Source organism: Melospiza melodia, chromosome 6, assembly GCF_035770615.1.
Source record: "Melospiza melodia melodia isolate bMelMel2 chromosome 6, bMelMel2.pri, whole genome shotgun sequence".
In the NCBI taxonomy this organism is placed as follows: Eukaryota; Metazoa; Chordata; class Aves; order Passeriformes; family Passerellidae; genus Melospiza; species Melospiza melodia.
The window spans coordinates 49107330-49125698 of record NC_086199.1 but is presented as its reverse complement, the minus strand read 5'-3'; the positions used below and the strand labels follow the sequence as shown (position 1 = coordinate 49125698).

The following is an 18369-nucleotide window of genomic DNA, read 5'->3' as shown; positions in this document are numbered from 1 at the left end:
AGTTCCTGCCCCTGTGCCCTCTGCGCTCCTGGAGATGCTTCGCAGCTTTGTTTCTGCGCTTAAATAATCAAACTCCGATCAGCTCCCTGAGTGAAAGGAGACAGATCCCCCTGCGTGCCGTGAGCGCCGTGAGCAGGAGGGGAAGGGCTGGGGATTTATCTCCGTTTCAGTCAGTCTCGCCCACCTCCGAACCGCGGGGGGATCGTTCAGGAGTTCAGTGGGAATTGCCGGTCCCTGAGCTGCTTAGCGCAGCAGAGGGAAACGCCGGCTGGGGAGGAGGGAGGGGCGGCGGCGGTGCTCAGGGTGAAGCAGCTTCCCGAGCCCGCTTTTCTCGGGATCGAGTGGGACTCGCTGGAACAATCCTCCTCCGGCTATTGTTTAACCTTGCAGAGCACAATCGAGGAGTGAGCGTTATCAGAAATTAGCTATGGAACCGCGGGCAATGGAGCCTGTCAGAGTTTTGGATCGGGCCGCGTTTGGAGGGGACAGGGCAAAATGTTCCGCACCGCCTGGCTCTGGAAAGCGACAAAGGAGGAGCTGTCCCCTGAGCTGCCATCTCCTCGGCCATCGCTTTCAGCTGGGCACCCAAACCCCTCGATGCAGCACAGGGCTGAGCTGAGCCGAGCCGAGCCGAGCCGAGCCGGCAGCTCCGGGGTCCAGCCAGGCTCGCCAGCAGCCGCGGGGAGGAAGGATGCGCTAATGGCCAAGGGGTCGTGTTGTTTCACTGCTGGAAAGTGAGAGAGGAGGAGGTTTGGAAGGACTTGGGCAGTTCTTCCTCCCAGGTGGTGTAATGCAGAGCTAAGCGATCAAGAAAACATTTTTTTTTTCCTTTTCACGATGATTTATCAAGCTAGGTTATTTCAAGAAAATAGAAAACCCCTGTGCTAGCTCGAAAAACAGCCCTCTAAGGGAAACGCATTTCTGTTTGCTCCTAGAGAGCTCTAGTTTTTATGGGAAATTAAATACCCCGCTTAGGCTGGCCAAAGACTTCCATTCCTATATGTAAGGTGTCCATCGCAGAGCCGGAGATCATAGAACCAATCATAAAATCGTTTGGGTTGTGAAAGACCTTTAAGGTACCGAGTTCCACCAACCTGGTGTGTCGGTCCGTCGCGGAAAGGAGCCGAGCCAGCAGCAGCCCCTGTCCCGATCCCGCAGGGCAGGGGTGCCCGCGGTGTGCGGGAGCCCCGGTGCGGCCAGAGCGGGAGGCAGAGCCCGAGCCCGCGGGCAGCAAGGTCAGCGCGATGTCCCCGCATTCACAAGCGCCGTGTCTGAGTTTGCCGCGGGCTCTGAGGTGGCACGTCCTCCTGTGAACTTGGAGGATATTAATTATCAGCAAAAATAACGAACAGATATTTCGCCCTTATGTTACGCGCGGAGTTTTGTAATAAATAGATGTATGCGCCAAAAGAGAGATTTTTAAAGAGAATTCAATGAAATAGTGAAAAAATAATTTCACTAACAACAAAACCCCGACCGTTATGACTAATTACTTTTAAGAGAAAATGAAATTATACTCGGCTGCTCCAATAACGACCTATTTTAATTTCTTTTGTTGTAGCATTTACCCTTTGAATCTTAAAAACATCTCTCCGACGCTGACGATGCCGGCGGCAACCTTGGATGCCGCGAGGGGTAGGAAATCACCGGGAACACAAGGGGCTCGGCGTGTCCTGCGGCAGGTGAGCCTTCCCGGCGCCTCTGTCGCTGCTGTCGCCGCAGGGGAGAGGGTGAGGGTGCGCGGGGGTGACCCCGGTTTGCGGTTGTGACAACGCGCACGGGACGGGGCCGGTGTGAGAACCCCGCAGCCCCGGGTGATGGATTATCTCGGTAATCCATGGGTAGCTCTGCAGGAGGGCGGCAGGATTCCCCTCCTCGCCCTCGGAGAGAGCGCGTCCTGCCCGCGGCAGGCACGGCGGGGCTCTGGGCAGTGGGGCTGGGTGCGCTCCCGAGCCCTGCCGTGTGTCCTGGCAGCGAGGACCGTCCGGGATAGCGTGTCCCTTCCGGCCGCCGCCCCCGGGATGGAGGAGCCGCTGTCGGGAGGCTGGGGAGGAAGGAGAGGCTCCGGGGCTCCCCGGGAGCAGCGCCAGGTGAATGTCCCACAAGCAGGTTACTCACAGCGCTGCTGTCCTCCCCCGCCCGCCCAGCCGCTTCCTTCCCCTCGCACTCAGGCAGCTCCGAGGGACGGGGCTGGGGCCGGGCACACGCCGGTCCCGGGGTCCTTGTAAAGGGCTCCCAGCTCTCCCCTGGCCCGGCCCGGGGTGCGGGGGCCCGGGCAGGCGGCTCTCGGGAGCTCCTGGAGCCGCTGGTTGCTCCCGCAGCGGGAGAGGCACCTGGAAAGGCACTTTCCCCTCTCGGGAACGGGGTCCGCCCGGCGCGGCTCGTGTCACCTCCCCTGGTTCCTGCAAGGGCGGAGGCTTCTCCGCGCGGTCCCCGGGGCCTGGGGCTCGCCGCCCTCGGGAATCCCCACGGACACGCACGGAGCTGGCGGGGGAAGTCAGCCAGCACGTACTTACTGGCCACCTGGACCCCTCTGACATTCCCGCCAGCCTCTCCCAAAGCGGAGGGACGTTAGGGCGAGATTTAGTGGCGCTTGCACCAGGAGAAGGGTGGGAGTGATGTGTAGGGGAGATATATTCTCCCCCAGCCGCCTCTCCCCCTCCATCCCCGGCCCGGCCGTGCCTCCCCTCCCTCCCCCCGCGCGTCTGCTCCGGCCGGGTTCAGCAGAGCGGGCTGTGGGCAGCCCCTCGGCGGAGGTTGTGTGAATGGAGGATCGGCGTGGCTGACTCCTCCTCCCCTGCAAGCGCCTCTATTTGAGCTTTGCAAACTTGAGGGCGAGCAGGCATCCGAGGTGAGGCGTGCGCGGCGGCTGTGCCCCCCTAGCTCGGACAGGCGGACGTTCGTACGGACAGACAGACGCGCAGACACACGCACACCGCGCTGCGAGCGGGTGCAAGCCCGGAGGCGATCCTGGAGAACAACCTTTCCCTGTCGCTGCTGCCGGCTCCCGCAGGGCTGGACCCGGGGAGCTGCGTCGCGGAGCAAACTTCCCCCAAAGGGCTGAGCTCGCCGGCCTGGTGCCTGCAGCCGGAGCCGGCCTCCGGCTTGGCGGGCAGGGGCCAGGTGTCCTGGAACAAGTGCGGCCCGGGGGGAGACTGGCTGCCCGGCGGCCGGCAGAAGGTCTGCGAGCAGATGGGCTCCGACGTGCGAGACCTGAACGCGCTGCTGCCCTCCGTGCCCTCCCTGCCGGGCAACAGCAACTGCACCATGCCCGTGAGCAGCGCGGCGCAGTGGGCGCCCGTGCTGGACTTTCCCCCGGGGGCCTCCTACGGCTCGCTGGGGCCGCACTCCTTCATCAAGCAGGAGCCGAGCTGGAACGGGTCGGACCCGCACGAGGAGCAGTACCTGAGCGCCTTCACCGTCCACTTCTCCGGCCAGTTCACGGGCACGGCCGGCGCCTGCCGCTACGGGCCCTTCGGCGCCCCGCCGCCCAGCCAGCCGCCCTCGGGCCAGGCTCGGATGTTCCCCAACGGGCCCTACCTGCCCAACTGCTTGGAGAGCCAGCAAGCCATCCGCAACCAGGGTAAGGGCCGCGCTGCCGGCATCGGGGGGCGGCCCCCGAGGAGCCCGCTCAGCCCCGCAGGGCCGCGCCTGATGGAAACCCCGAGCCCGGTGTTTGTCCGAGCCGGGTTTAGGCGAGGCGGCCCCGCCGTGCCTCCCTTCCCTCCCTGTGCGGCGGCCACGTCGCTCCCTTTAGGAGCTTTAGGAGCTTTAGGAGCCGGGAGTTGCTCGGCCCCCACCCCTCCTGCGGGGCAGCGGATGCAGCGGGGGCTCTGCCAGGCGGACTGGAGCCCCCCGGCCCCCTCCCCGGCCTGGAGCAGCCTCTCGCCTTCGCAAAGGTTTGTTTGGGCCGGAGACGGCACAAGTCCTGCAATGGAGCTGGGGCCCGCGGCCCAAGAGAATTCCCGCTGCGTATCTCGGGGCTCATGGGGTGGTGGCGGGGGTAAAGCTCCAAACTTCGTCCTGAATCCGAAAAGCGCTCTGTTTTCAAGCCCCTTGTCGAATTAACCTCGGAAGCCATGAGTATTCCCGGGCTGGAATGCTCAAGCGGGGATGCCTCGTCCTTTCTTGTCCGCATCTCCGCGGCCGGGAGCGGCTGTGCCGTAACTGCCCGCGGTGCCCTGCGAGGCTCCCGAGGGTTGAGCGGCCGGGCAATGGGTCACCCGCGTGTGGCGCCGGGGGCAGACCTCATCCTTCTTCTTCCAGTGCCTGCAGTGTAAACATTTGCGCCAGGGAGAAAGGAAAAGGGGCCAGAGACCTTTCGGGTGTCGCTCGTCCTCGTTCAGCTGGCCCCGGAGCGAGCGGGGTGTGCCGGGCTCGGCCCGCACTGCCCGGCCGAGGGCAGCGGGGCAGCCGAGCCTCCGGACACCGGGATGGGCAGAGAGTGCCAGAGGGACCCTGCCCGAGCGGGATGACCCGGGCCAGGGTCTCTGTGCTTCTAAGATGGGCCTCCCCGCACCCAGCTCGGGGTTGCTGTGCCCCGCGGGGGCAATCGCGTACCCACGGAGGGGCTGGGACACACCGTCCGGGAGGGCCCGGGGGGTTCGGGCTGCGGGGCGAGGGGCAGAGCAGCGGCCGAGGCCCGGGCGATGTTTGCATCGAGAGGCAGGGGCTGTTCGGCGCACACCTGCCCCGGACAGGGGTTGTTCCCCGGGCAGGGGCTGTTGGGCACACACCTGCCCCGGACAGGGGCTGTTCCCCGGGCAGGGGTTGTTCAGAGCACACCTGCCCCGGGCAGGGGTTGTTCGGTGCACACCGAGCCCGGGTTGTTCAGTTCGGCACACACCTGCCCCGGGCAGGGGTTGTTGGGCACACACCTGCCCCGGGCAGGGGTTGTTCGGCGCACACCTGCCCCGGGCAGGGGTTGTTCGGCACACACCGAGCCCGGGTTGTTCAGTTGGGCACACATCTGCCCCGGGCAGGGGTTGTTGGGCACACAGCTGCCCCGGGCAGGGGTTGTTCGGCACACACCTGCCCCGGGCAGGGGTTGTTGGGCACACACCTGCCCCGGGCAGGGGCTGTTTGGCACACACCGAGCCCGGGTTGTTCAGTTGGGCACACACCTGCCCCGGGCAGTACCGGGTCGCGGTCCCGGTGCCACCGCGCTGCTGCCCTCGGCTCCCGGCCCCTGCTCCACGTAGCAAACTGCAGAGAGGGGTTCCTGGGCCTTGCTGCCGGCCGGGAAAATGGGCGGCATCCCTGGAGCTGGGGAGAGGCTCGGCCCTGCCGAGGCCCCGGAGCCGCTGCGAGCCCCGCGGGGTCCCAGCTCCAGCTGCGGGATGGGAGGGGAGCGGCCCGGAGCCGGGACGGGGACTCTGACCGGGAAAGATGTATTTCGAAAGACAGATGAAAAGATTTTAGACCTTGCAGGGGATTCATAATCGCTGGGCGGAAATAGGGACGAGAAAGCGGAGAGAAGGGCGAGGGAGATAAATTCGAGCTGGCGAGGGACAAAAATAGCTGCGAGCCCGCTCCATCCTGGCGTGCGCGTTTCCCCAGCCCGGGGAGAAACCGAGCCTGTAATGGCCCAAGCCACGGAGCCCACGCTGGGCTCTCATCGGGCAGGCACGGCACCTGGGCTCAGCCACAGCTGTGTTCGGTGACACACACACAGAGGGCTCCTACGGCAAGGAGAAATTCGGCAAAGAGTGTTTGCTTATTTTCCTTTTTTTTTTTTTTTTTTTTTTTTTTTTTTTTTTTTTTTTTTTTTTTTTTTTTTTTTCTTCTGGTGTATGGATAAAATGTTCCTGCTTTGGCTCTCCTCAAGGTTGAACTTTTTTTTTTTTTTTTTCTTTAGAGGTTCCTCCGACCGTGGGAAAGACGCTACCTTGGCTCTGTGATGACATTTCTGCCAAGTCTGGGATGGGATGGGGTGGGGGATAGGAAGCTAAGGCTTTGAAACCTCTGCCCAATTTCCCTCTTCTCGTTTGCCTGCCTCTTTCATCCAGCTGGGCTCCTCCAACAACTGGATGCCTCCAGCGGGCCCCGTTCTCCACCAGATGTACAACTTTCAATTATTTTCAGCACATTTTAATCAGGCCTAGTTCTGATAACGCCCTAATTAAAGAGACCTCACTATCGGCAGCTCGGTTCAGAACTCAACTTTCTTATCACATTCCTGAAGCTTTGGGTCAGGCAACACCGGAAAATGCGGCCAAAACCTCGTCCTGCTCCGAGCTGAGTTTTGAAGGTCACCGAAACTCTGTGGCGGGCCAAAAGTAACGTAGAAAGTGTCAGTGTTTTCTGAAAGCGAAAAAAGAGACGGAGGGAAACGGGGAAAAGGGAGGTGAAGGCTGAGCCTCTAGCCTGAGGGCTGAGGGAGGAGATAAGGAGCGAGAAGCAGCTGTGGGATGGGAGCCCGCTGGGTGCCGGCCTGTCATCGCTGCCCGGCGAAAGGAGCTCTGCTCCCGGGGTCAGCGCCATGCGAGGCACATCTGGCCGGTCCCGCTCCCATCCCAGCCCCGCGGCCTCCGGGCCGACTGAAAATCGCCGCCAAGGTGAAGGTTTTAAAGCCTTCTGGAGGATTTTCATTCCTCCGCTCCTCCCGCTCAGCCGCGCGGGTTAATGGAGTCCCGTCATGTCCCTGGCCCCAGCCTGGCCGCGGAGAGAATAGAACGGAGAAGCAACATCCGAATCGCTTTGCAGCCTCTCGGTTTCATTCTCTCCGAAAGCCGCTGTGATCGCGGATCGTTCCTGAAGCGCAGACCTGCCCAGCGCCGAGCATGCGGCACCGAAAGGGAGCCCCAAAACAGCCCCGAGTGCTCCCTCTCGAGCGGCAAAACCCCAAAATCCCTCTGCAGCCACACGCCCCATCCAGACGGGTCCGTGAGGGATGCCCGAGCTGGAAAAAGCGGGTTAAGGGAGAGGAGAGTGACGGAGAAAAGCACTCGTAGTCCCTCTGCTTTCTTTCCCCTGCCCGCGTCGGACTTTTTGTTTTGTTTTGGTTGGGGTTTTTTGTTTTGCTTGGTCTTGTTGTTTTTTTTTTTTTTTGGTTTTTTTTTGGTGTTTTTTTTTTTTTTTAAGAGTGACTCTCGGAGGAGGTTGGTTCTCGGGGTAAATGCTGATGAGCCGAGAAGCCGCTGAGATAATATTACTTTGTAATTACTTTTTTAGCTGAAGTTGTTTAGCCAGCTCCAAGTCATTAATGAAAGTTGGTGTCCAAGCACCTGATTTACGATTCTGTGCCGGCCCGGGGTCAGCAGAGGTGGTCTCTTTCCATCTGAATCTGCTCGGTGTAGGAAACAAAATAGGCTGTTTATTATTTTGGAAGAGCAATTTTCGCTGAAAGGAGGAGTTTTATTTTTGCACGTAATATTCCGCCTCTTTATTGCAGACTCTTCAGAAAGCCGCCCTTAACAAAATAAAAAAGAAGCGCGCAAAATTAAAGGCTGACTTCTAAATTGGAAGCGCCAGATGACTACACCGAGCAGATGGGAATCTTCCACTTTTAATACGAGCAACAATTAACGAAAACATCCTTTTTATTACCGAGACCGAGCTGTTCTCTTTAAACACGAACGAGACTTCCGACTTTGCGCGCCTGGCCGCGGGCTCGGCACGGCTCTGCCCGCACAGAGAGAGATGTGCGGGCGGTGGCACAGGGGACAGAGGGGCTCAGGGGGCCTGGCCCTGTCCTTGTGCGTCCCCAGGGGGATCGGAGGGACCCCGCTAACCCCGCTGTGCTCTCTCCGCCAGGTTACAGCACCGTGGCCTTTGACGGCACCCCCAGCTACGGGCACACGCCGTCCCACCCCGCCGCCCAGTTCACCAACCATTCCTTCAAACACGAGGACCCCATCAGCCAGCAGCCCTCCCTAGGTAATTTCTGCCTCCCGAGGAGCCCTGGCACGGAGCCCCGTTGAGCCGCAAGGGTTAACTCAGTGCCGCTCTCTCCGCAGGGGACCAGCAGTACTCGGTGCCTCCGCCGGTGTACGGCTGTCACACGCCGACCGACAGCTGCACGGGCAGCCAGGCGCTGCTCCTCCGGACGCCCTACAACAGGTACCTCGGCCGGCGGGGAGCTGGGCTCGCCCTCCTCCTTGTGCGCGGGTTGCTGCTGCGACGCGCTCTCTCTCCCCTGCATGCCGTTCGAACAGCTTTTCCTTTATGCTGGGAAACGGATTTAGTCTTCCCTTCTCAAAAAAAAACAAACAAACAAACAAAAAAAAAAACAACAACCCCCCCCCCAAAAACCCCCAAAAACCCAAAACACCCCCAAAAAACCAAACCAAAACTAACAAACCCAACAAAAAAAAAAAAAAATCCCCAAAAGCACCTCCCCCCCCAAAAAAAACCCCAACCCACCAATAACAACCAAACCCCAAAAAAGAAGATTCACATGTAAAAAAACCCAAACGGTACCAAGGCAAAACCGCCCCAAACAAACAAACAAGCAAAAAGCTAACAAAACCAAGGAAACCAACAAAAATACCCCCAGAAAATCGATATCCCCAAACCCGCACAAAACGAAAAAAGGATGCCGCGCCCTCCGTGGCGGGCCCCGCTGCGTCCCGCAGGTTTCCCGGCCGGCCGGCAGAGCATCCCCGCTGCAGGTGCCGGGAGGGGGGAAACGGGAGCCGGGCTCGCTCCCCGCACTCCCCGGGCCCGATGAATTTGGGGCTTGCCCTTCCCGAGGCCGGGAAGGTGTGGGAGTGCTGGCTGGAGAGCAGCAGCCATGGGCACAGCGCGGTGCAGGCAACCAAAACTCAGCTCCGACCGAGAGTTTCGTCCTACGGGCCAAGAGCCGTGCCGATGGCTCCCAGGAGGGGTGGGAGCCGGCCTGCAGGGAGGTTATTTATTGAAATCGGGGCAATAAACCTATGGGATTTCCTTGCTGGGAGAAAGGTGCGTCTGGAACTTTGCCGCGAGCAATGAGATGTCTTTGCCAACAGACGGGCCCGTGGCAAGCGCGGCTTCCCGGTTGGTTTTTTGTTTTGTTGGGTCTGATGTGGGGGCTGGGCGTTGGAGTTTTACAACGTGTTTAGTGAGTGAAAGAAGTTCCCCAAAAATTTATTCCTCAACTTTTTGTGAACTTGGAGCCAGTCCCGTATCTCGGAGTTGCTAAGTAACTCTCGCACACAAAACAATGTGCGCCTCTGCGAAGGAAGCCGCCAGCGGCTCCTCTTGTAGGCCACTTCTATCACCTCACATTAATCGACACTGGACGTGAGACAACAAAATTCTGTCACTTCCAGAAGCCACTTCGCTAATGAACGTGAGTTGACGTCAAGGGAAGGAGGGAATGAGGTAATGAAGGAAGGAAAGAAGCCTATCCAGGGAGATTAGCTTGCAGAATAATTGGCGGGGCGAACTCCTGCGCTGAAGGGACAGAGATTGCGAGCCGCGCAGGGAAATCTATAAATATGGTTCGGAGGAGGCTTGGGGAGGGCAGCTCCACGGGCAGCGCCCCCTTCCCAGGCCCCCCCGGGCCCCGGGGCTCGCCCTCGCCCCGCTCCTGGAAGCGGCAGCGCCTGCAGGTGTGAACGCGATAGGGGAACGCTGATAGCGTCGAGAGCTCTCTCTTGCATGTGCCTCCGCTGGGGCAGGGGTGAGCAGAGGTCGCCTCCCTAACGCTGCCACCTCCCTCCCAGCGCTGCGCCACGGGGACCGAGTTCCTCCCGACCTCAGCCTTGATCCTGCCCCGCTCGCTGGGAGGTTTACGGCTCACTCCAGTGAGATAAGGATTTAAGCCTTTAAACCTCTCAGGAGCCAATACTGGTGCGTGGGGGTGTGAGCGAGGCAGCGCTTGCTCCACTGTCGAGGGCAGCCCCGGTTGTCCAGGGACGGTAGTAGAAGGGCTGGGAATGTTATTGAGATGAGGATTAGTGGGATTCCTAGGAAGGATGGACTTGAGAGTTGGTCAAAGAAGCTTACGTTCATGGTCAGGTTCAGGGAACAGCCCCCAGGCTGCTCCCGCAGCGGGGCCCGCACAGGTGGTGGCTGAGCTCGGCACGGCCTCTGCTTGTCCCGCATTGAACACATCCAAACCCGCCGGGAAAATGTGGCCCGGAAAGCGGATGGGTCGTTGCGGCACAGAAACGGGCGGGACTCCTTTCCCGCATGGCCAACGCCCTGAAAACGACCGCACTGTCCTTAAGCATTTATCTTGATTTGGCAAAATCGTGATTTTTTTTTTTTTCCCCAAGACCGTATTTATCCCGCGCCTCCTTCTTGAAGATTTCTTTTGCTTTTCGCAGTTCAGGTCAATCTCGACAGCTCTGCTTTGTCAAGTGATTGCTCGGTGGCCGCATCCAAGCACCGGGGCTGGCGAGCCTGCCCACTCCGAGAGCGCTCAGGGGATGGGGCTCAGCCCGGAATGGGGGTTTGTCCGTCCCCACACTGCCTGGGGACAACAGGCGCTCCCGTCCGCCTTTGGCAGTGCAGAGGGGTGGGATGTGCTGTAGAATACGAGGTGGGGAATGGGAGATGGCGCTGCCTCTGCCCCCGGCGGGATGCAGCGGCCGCTGTTCCCCTGCACCGCCTCCTCTCTGCGTCTTTCGGGACGCCCGAACGGCGCTGGTTTGGGGTCCCTCGCCCTCTCACCCCAGCCAGCGCTGCGGCTCCGCTCCTTCTTGCAGCGCCTCGCAGGGACGGCCACCCCAATTTTGGACCAGCAAGGCCCGAGGGGTGATGCTTCGGGGGGCGGAGGGGGAGGCAGAGAACAGAGGGAGAGGATGCGGAGGGAGACACCTCCGCGTGATGCTCTGGCTTCTCCCTCATGGCCATCTCTCCAGCTGGGTGCGAGGGACCCTCCCGGCCCCAGCCCGACCCGCGGGAAGCAGCGCCGAGGGCAGCCGGGTCCCGCCCGTCGGCAGTGCGGGGACACTCGGGGCTCAAGCGCCTCGCCCTCTCTCAGCAAGAAAGAAATGGTTGAACCATCGTAATTCTTAGGCTGGAAGCAAAACGATCTGTGAAATCTCTCGCCCCGGCCACTGCTCGCTCTGTGTTTATGGCCCGGCCCGTGGCTGGGGCTGGACGCGGGTGACAAAGCCGCGCAGATCTCAGGCAGGGCTTTGTGGCTCCGTCGCAAACGGCGATGTGAACTTTTCTACCTCGCGCTGTTTCATGTAGTAAACATGCTGGATGTTGAAAATTTACTGTGAGTCACACTTGCAAAGACTTTAAAAGTGGAGGAGGCTCGGTTCAGATTATAGCTCTTTCTGTGCAGAGGTCAAGAACTCGGTAATACTGCAGTGCAGGCCAAAACAAACTCTATATGATCTACTACTGGTTTCCTTTTAAGTTCCCTTTTTGCTCAGCGTTGACTTCCTTTTATTCCACTCCAACTTACATTAATCCCCGCTGTAGAAATGTTCCCCCCCCCCTTCCTCTCGTTTCTCTTTAAAAGCATCTTTGTAATGAAAATAAGTTATTTTTAGTGTCTTCTTTGTGGCCGCTCGAAGGGCCAAGGATTCAGATTGGAATCAGCGCAGGCAAATCCCTGGAGCCCTCGCTTTCCTCCTCCCCATTCAAACCCCATCCAAAGCCGAGATTCTGAGCGGAGCTGTTGGTTCCATGAGATCATCTCACGGTACCGTCGATAATAAACCGCGGCGAGGCGTAAATGGCGTTAGGGATGTCCTGTTGTCCCTCGCATGTCAGGTGTGAGGTGTTTAATCCGACCGGGCCGTTCTTATCTCCGGGTTAAGGGGCGCGAAGCCCCGCGGTGCTTTAACCAAAGCTCCGGCAATTCCGGCCATGGGAGAATGGGAATTGTTCGAGATGGGAACCTCGCAGCTCCGTGGCTCAGCACAGAAATGCCTCCCCTCGTTCGCTGCCGGCTGCAGGGATGGCTCAGACCCCGCTCGGCTCACCCGGGGGGTGCAATGGATTTGGGGACCCTACCCAGACCCCGCCCGGGCTGCTGTGGGGTCCGGGCCGGGCCGGCACCTGCTCCTCCCTCACTCAGCCCCCGGCTCCAGTGGGAGGACAAGGAGGGGGCGAGGGCCGGGGGTCTCTCCCCGCTCGGGAGACCCCAAACGGGGCGGACAGAGCGGGGATTAGCGCGGACAGCGGAGCTCTGCTCCCAGCGCTTCCCACCACGTCCAGCCTGCCCCACAGCCGCTCCGGGCTCCCTTCCCAGGCTGGAACCGGCTCGGGCTCCGCCGGGGAGCCGCGGCCGGCGCTGCAGAGCCGGGAACGGGGCTCGGGCAGCGCCTTTGGCCGGGCGGGCACCGGGAGAGCTGCGGCGGCACCGGGGCGCCTCGTCCCGGACACCGTCACCCAAGGGCGGCACGGAACACAGTGGCCCAGCGCTGTGACAAGATGAATAAGTGTATTGCTTTATGAAAAAGCAAAGGAGGAAAAAAAAAAAAAAAAGTGGATATTGTGGGGGAGGCTCTTATAAATGAACTGTCAAGGGAAAGAAAGTTAAAGGGAAATCTCCTGCTGTAAATGCATCGGGCGGGCACTTCTAATAAAAATCAGGGTCCTGGAGGAATTAATTACAGCAGCATTACAGGAAGAATTCGTGGAATTGCAAAACGTAGTTGGCACAGACCAGCACGGACTGCTATTGCAAATGGGGAAACTGCAGGAGAGTTTAACAATTCCTGAGCTGATATGCAGGACATTGTAGTAGCATAATAGCACTTCAGACACACTAATGAATAATAGTGTCCAGTGATACTGACAAATGATATTACGCATACTTCGAGATTGAAGTCACTTAATTTGTTTTTATATGCAAAAGCTTCCCACTGGATTCTGGCTTTTTTAGATCGCTTCTACCTGCCACGAAGTTAAAAAAAAATAAAAAAGGAAAAAGAGAAAAAAGGATATAAATTCACGCCGTAAACCCAGCGAATTTAGGTGTAATTAATCAGCGGGGAGACTTGCGTTTATTGTGAGCGGCGGTGCCGGGCATCAATCACCGGAGGGGCCGGGGAGAGCTTGGCCCGGGGGAGCTTGCGGCACTTCGCGGCCCCGTGGGGACCTGTCCTGCAGGGAGAGCCTGCAGCACTTCCTTGGCCCTGTGGGGACGGTGGGGAAGAGCGCTGCCGGGGCTCCGTGCCGCTCGCTGCTCCGGGCGGGGAGCGGGGAACGGGGAGCGGAGCGGGACCAGGCGCGGCTGCATCCCGGCTGCCCGCGGTGTGTGCCGGCCGGGAAAGAGCGGGACAAGGCGCCCTGCATCCCGGCTGCCTGCGGTGTGTGCCGGCCGGGAAAGAGCGGGACAAGGCGCCCTGCATCCCGGCTGCCCGCGGTGTGTCCCGGCCGGGAAAGAGCGGGACAAGGCGCCCTGCATCCCGCGGTGTGTGCCGGCCGGGAAAGAGCGGGACAAGGCGCCCTGCATCCCGCGGTGTGTGCCGGCCTGGAAAGAGCGGGACAAGGCGCCCTGCATCCCGGCTGCCCGCGGTGTGTGCCGGGGGGGAAAGAGCGGGACAAGGCGCCCTGCATCCCGGCTGCCCGCGGTGTGTGCCGGCCTGGAAAGAGCGGGACAAGGCGCCCTGCATCCCGGCTGCCCGCGGTGTGTATAGGCCGGGAAAGAGCGGGACAAGGCGCCCTGCATCCCGGCTGCCCCCAGTGTGTCCCGGCCGGGAAAGAGCGGGACAAGGCGCCCTGCATCCCGGCTGCCCGCAGTGTGTACCGGCCCCAGCGCTCAGCTCCGCTTATCGCTCAGCCACTCCATTTTTCTCCCGCTTGTCAAGCCCCTCTGTGTAGCAACATCCATCACGAGTCACGATAGCTGTTTCACTCCGTTACCCACGTGGTCTCTCACACTCCTGGTTAAAACAGTTAACAGATTTGAGTTTTTAAAACAAATAATCCTTTGCGTTACCCCGCCGCGCTGCTTGTATTCGTTTAATTCATTTCGACGTATCAATATCGGATATTATTTTCCGGGAAGGAAAAAGTTTTATGTTTTGATTTCCAGCTCTTTACAAAGCGTCAGGCTAGCAGATTGAAAGTGTCTTTTCGAGCCACAGAGTTTCTTTTATTTTGTTTAATTTTATTTTTAAAAATTCATAATGCATCGAAAAAAGGGATCATATAAAACAAATTCACTTTCTACTGTTATATACTTAAAACAAATAACAAAGAAATCGTTGGCATTCTGATGTTTTGGTTTTTATTTGATAGCTGCAATTTTAGTCCTAACCCTACATCTTTTCACAACAGCGACAACTTGTACCAGATGACCTCACAGCTTGAATGCATGACATGGAACCAAATGAACCTGGGATCCACACTGAAAGGGTAAGGAGCTCTGTTCTCTCCTAACCTGTTGCCCTAGTGAAGCTGCATCGCTGAGCTAACTTCATCTTGGATTTTCGAATTCGAAAAATTGTACGGAAAAAAAAATATACACTGTCCGGTCCTGAGAGTGGCTCATCACATTGGCGTGTTTCTGATGATCCTTGCCCCAGCCTGAGCAGAGGCCGTGCCCGCAGCTCGGGTGTGCCGGGGCTATGGTGGCACCGGGCCGGCCATGTCCGCAGCTCTGCGTGTGCCGGGCTCCGGTGGCACCGGGCAGGGCAGGGCAGTGCCCGCAGCTCTGGGAGTGCCGGGCTCCGGTGGCACCGGGCAGGGCAGGGCAGTGCCCGCAGCTCTGGGAGTGCCGGGCTCCGGTGGCACCGTGCAGGGCAGGGCAGTGCCCGCAGCTCTGGGAGTGTGGGGGTCCGGTGGCACCGGGCAGGGCAGGGCAGGGCAGGGCAGTGCCCTGTCCCGGTGCCCGGGCCCCTCCCGCAGCCGTGGCCACTTGGCGCTACGCTCCTTGAGCTGCCGCCCCTTCCTAGCATCCCTCTTCCCTTTCCCTGCCTCCGCCAGGCCCCGCGTCCTGTGTCCCGGCCCGGCCGGCTCCCTTTTCCTTCCTCCCGGCCATTGTCGCCCTCCCACCTGCCGGGAAGAGGCTCCGGCCCGCCTCCCCCGGCGCTTCCTGCGCCCGCCCCGCCAGGAAGGCCCCGAGGCGCCGCGGGGCCCCGCCGGGGCGGCGGGCAGCGCTCCGGGGCTCCCATCCCCGGCGGAGCAGCGGGGCTGGAGCGCTGCCGCATCCTCACCTCGGCGCGGCCGTGAGCGGCAGAGCCACCTTTTGGTGTTGGCCAAGGGAAAGGCATTGTGCTCAGAGCGGATAATTCACTGCTCTGAGCAGATAACCCACTCTGCACACTCCCCCGCTGAAGGAGGTATTGGGGTGTTCTCAGTGTCCAAGGTGTGCAGCCTCTCTTTATCAGCAGAGGCCGATAAAAGCCTGCACAGATCTGTGCTTTCACCCATAGATGTGAAAGTCTTGTTCAAGATGGACTTTGTGTACACTGCTGTACTGTGATAAAGGAAAAAAAATATTATGGGTCTCCTTGTAGCTCCTAAAGCAATGGTGTTTGAAGGTTAGAGGGAGTAGTGTAGTAAACTGTATTGAGGTGAACAAGGGAGCTGAGCCTGGAGAAATCCATCAAGGAGGTTTGTTCTGATTAGAGAAGATCTCAAAATCCAAACTATCTGTATTGAGGTGAGCAAGGGAGCTGAGCCTGGAGAAATCCATCAAGGAGGTTTTTTTTTTCTGGTTAGAGAAGATCCCCAAATTCTGCACTTGTGCACAGTTCGCCGTCTTTGCTGCCTATCCCCTCTTTTTAAAGGTTATTTCCTACTTTTCTTTCATAAGTCTTTTTGGTTTCCTCTTGAAACTGGAGCCTTTAAAGATCAGTCATTGCAATATTAGACACTGTTTTGTCTCTTCTGAAGAAAATATCCTGCAAAATGGAGAAACACATCAACCTTGACCCAGGTCCAAGTTATTAAAGCAAGGAAGAGGTTATTCTTTGGGGAACTCAGTGAAAAAAATAAAAAGTCACAATAGAAATATTAAAGGAGTACTGAACAAAATAAATGGCTTCTTACTTGTCCAGGAGTCAGACTGTTAGCAGTGTAAAGTATGTGACCTAGGATGCATGAAAAGGGGGAAAGAATCAAGATGAATGATCTATGGTAAAACAAAGCTGAAAGTTTTGGTATAGGCCAAGATTGTAGAATCTGTGGAAAATCAGTGCTAGACATAGCCTCATCACTGGTAATATGAGCCAAAATAGTTATCTGTCTTTTCTGGCTGAGAGTTACAATACACAGTACCTCCAATCTCAGTTGCCATGAACATAAGGTATTCTTCCCAAGATTTACATCTTTAAAATATATGAACTGTTCATAAGTGATTCCCAGGCGTTTAGTGTTTCAGATGCTTTTCTCAATCTCCTAGTTGTAATTTAAGAATTTTGGAGTCAATCTTCCTGTTGAAATATGGAGCTTCTAGATTCTGTCCAACGATGACAGTCCTGTTTAGCTCCTTGCCTTCAGTTCTCCCCAGCACTTCTTCCTGGCTTCAGTGAGACTTTTGCACATTCTAAGAAGGAAGAAAACGTTGCCAGTAAGTTCTGCAAATAGTTAGAGAGCTCTACAGTTACATAAAGCTTTTGGGTCACACACTTTATACTTGACAGCAGACCAGGTCAGTAGCTTGCTTTTCTGGGTTCCTGTTTAACATGAGTTTAACAGACTGAAATGAAGCTTCTGCAGTGCAGTTTAGGTGGAGTTAGTTGGCAGTTTCTGTGCTGAAGTTGTTTAGCAATTTATCTGACAGCATCCTGGTTCTCGCTCTTGTAAAGAGCCAATATTTGAGGGATCAGCTCCAGAATTAAAAGTTTGAAACTGGGCAAAGAACACTGTCAGGTGGCCAAAGCTGATTGTGAAAATCATTCCTGTTGAGTTGCAAGCTTATGGACTTGTGTGTCAGCAGCAGCAAGAGCCTGGCACCTGAACTCTTGAATGATTTTATCTGCTCAGAGCCTGCTTCAGCCTGTGGCTTTAAGGCCATGGAAAATTATTTTTCCTGAATTATTTTTCATTCATGGCTATTTTAATGTTGAATGTTGGAAGTTTCTGTGTATGAGTGGAGTTTGGTCTGAGTGCTTTCAGTGGGGGTAAGCATCAGGAATTTGTGGAAGGCACAGCCTGAGAGAAAGGCAGAGGTGGGCAGTGAAAGGTGTGGAGCAGAGATCCTGGCCAGCCATTGCTGGATGGTGAAGAGAGACACCTGAGGTGGGCTGAGATGTTGTCTGAGACACCTGAGGTGGGCTGAGATGTTGTGCTTTGCCAGAGTAGAGCACTGTGATGGGCTGGCAGGGGAAGGGGAGAGCTCAATCAGAGCACAATCAATTTGGAATTCATGACCCAAGTGGAAATCTAAAATGCAGATTCAGGTCACTTGGACTGTATGGGAGCAGCAGTGGGTTGTCTTCTTCTCAAGGGGCAGCTCTTGGCAGAGGGAAGGTCATCCTGGGCCATCAGACATCCTTTTGGTTTGTCAGTGAGCAGAAATCCCCAGAACTCATGGCTGCAGCCTTTTCTATCTGCTGCCCTTTGGCACCACTGTTTGCTGATGATTTGTTCCTCGTTTGTGGTATTTGGTTTGGAGCTGCTGGGATCAGATTTATTCTGTTGCAGGAAAGTCAGTGGGTCTCAGACATCTCAAAATTAATGTTCCACATTAATGGACACTTTTGCCATTGGTTTCTCTTTCATATTTTTGTGTTGCTTTTTAATTTGTCCAATATGAAAAGCGCTGCTTCCTTCCACAGCAGTTCTAGAGGAAGATCTCAGGGAATAAATGCCTTCTTTATATTTTGATGAGTTAAGTGTAAAAATGATATGGAAATAACTGATATCAAGCAGAAAGTGATACAGCATGGTAGAAAAGAAGTGTAGCTACATTCCCAACAGCAAGACTCCATGTAATTTTCTCTTCAGCTGCTCGAGTAAAAAGCTTTGATCCAAATTTCTAGCAGTCATCTGAAATCAGGCATAGAACCAGACAACATTTTGGTTTTCCTCTTTTGGTTTTGCTTGGATGTTAAACACTCAGCATGTTCCATGGAAATTGGTATTTATTGCTGTTTTCTCAGGCTCCCTGTAAGCAATATTGGATATGATCTCTGTAGAACACTATTAAACCACATCTTAAGCAAGGCAGGGAAAACCTTTCTTGTTTAGGAGTGGTTTGTAAAGGCTTTTCTGTTTAGCTTTGGTGGTATTATTAGTAAAATTTGGAGGTGTGAAACTTGGGTTCAGTTCTGCAGTCAAGATGAGCTGAAAATGAGGAATAACCTCCAGTAACATGGAATTTATCCTTTCCCACCAGTTTTGTCCTGAAGGGAAGGGTTTGGTGAAATCCCGATTCCAATCAGGTCTGCGGTAAAAAATCCCAAACCAAAGAAAGACTGTTGAAGTCAGAAACACAAAGATCCCCTGAAAATTCGGAGCCCTCCTTTCATTAGGCAGCTGATTCTCCCACTGAGGATGGCAGAAGGGCTCAAATCTGTGAAA

At 56.8% G+C, this 18369-nt stretch overlaps 1 protein-coding gene across 1 annotated transcript in view; it reads left to right on the top strand.

Moving 5' to 3' along the window:
* Positions 1–2618: 2618 nt before the first annotated feature.
* Positions 2619–18369, top strand: part of WT1 (WT1 transcription factor) — a 34794-nt gene continuing 19043 nt past the window's right edge. The window contains exons 1-5 of the mRNA XM_063159489.1: positions 2619–2756; positions 2884–3583; positions 7756–7878; positions 7959–8061; positions 14179–14256. Coding sequence (XP_063015559.1) covers positions 2619–2756; positions 2884–3583; positions 7756–7878; positions 7959–8061; positions 14179–14256 — 1142 coding nt within the window. The remainder of the gene's footprint in view (positions 2757–2883; positions 3584–7755; positions 7879–7958; positions 8062–14178; positions 14257–18369) is intronic.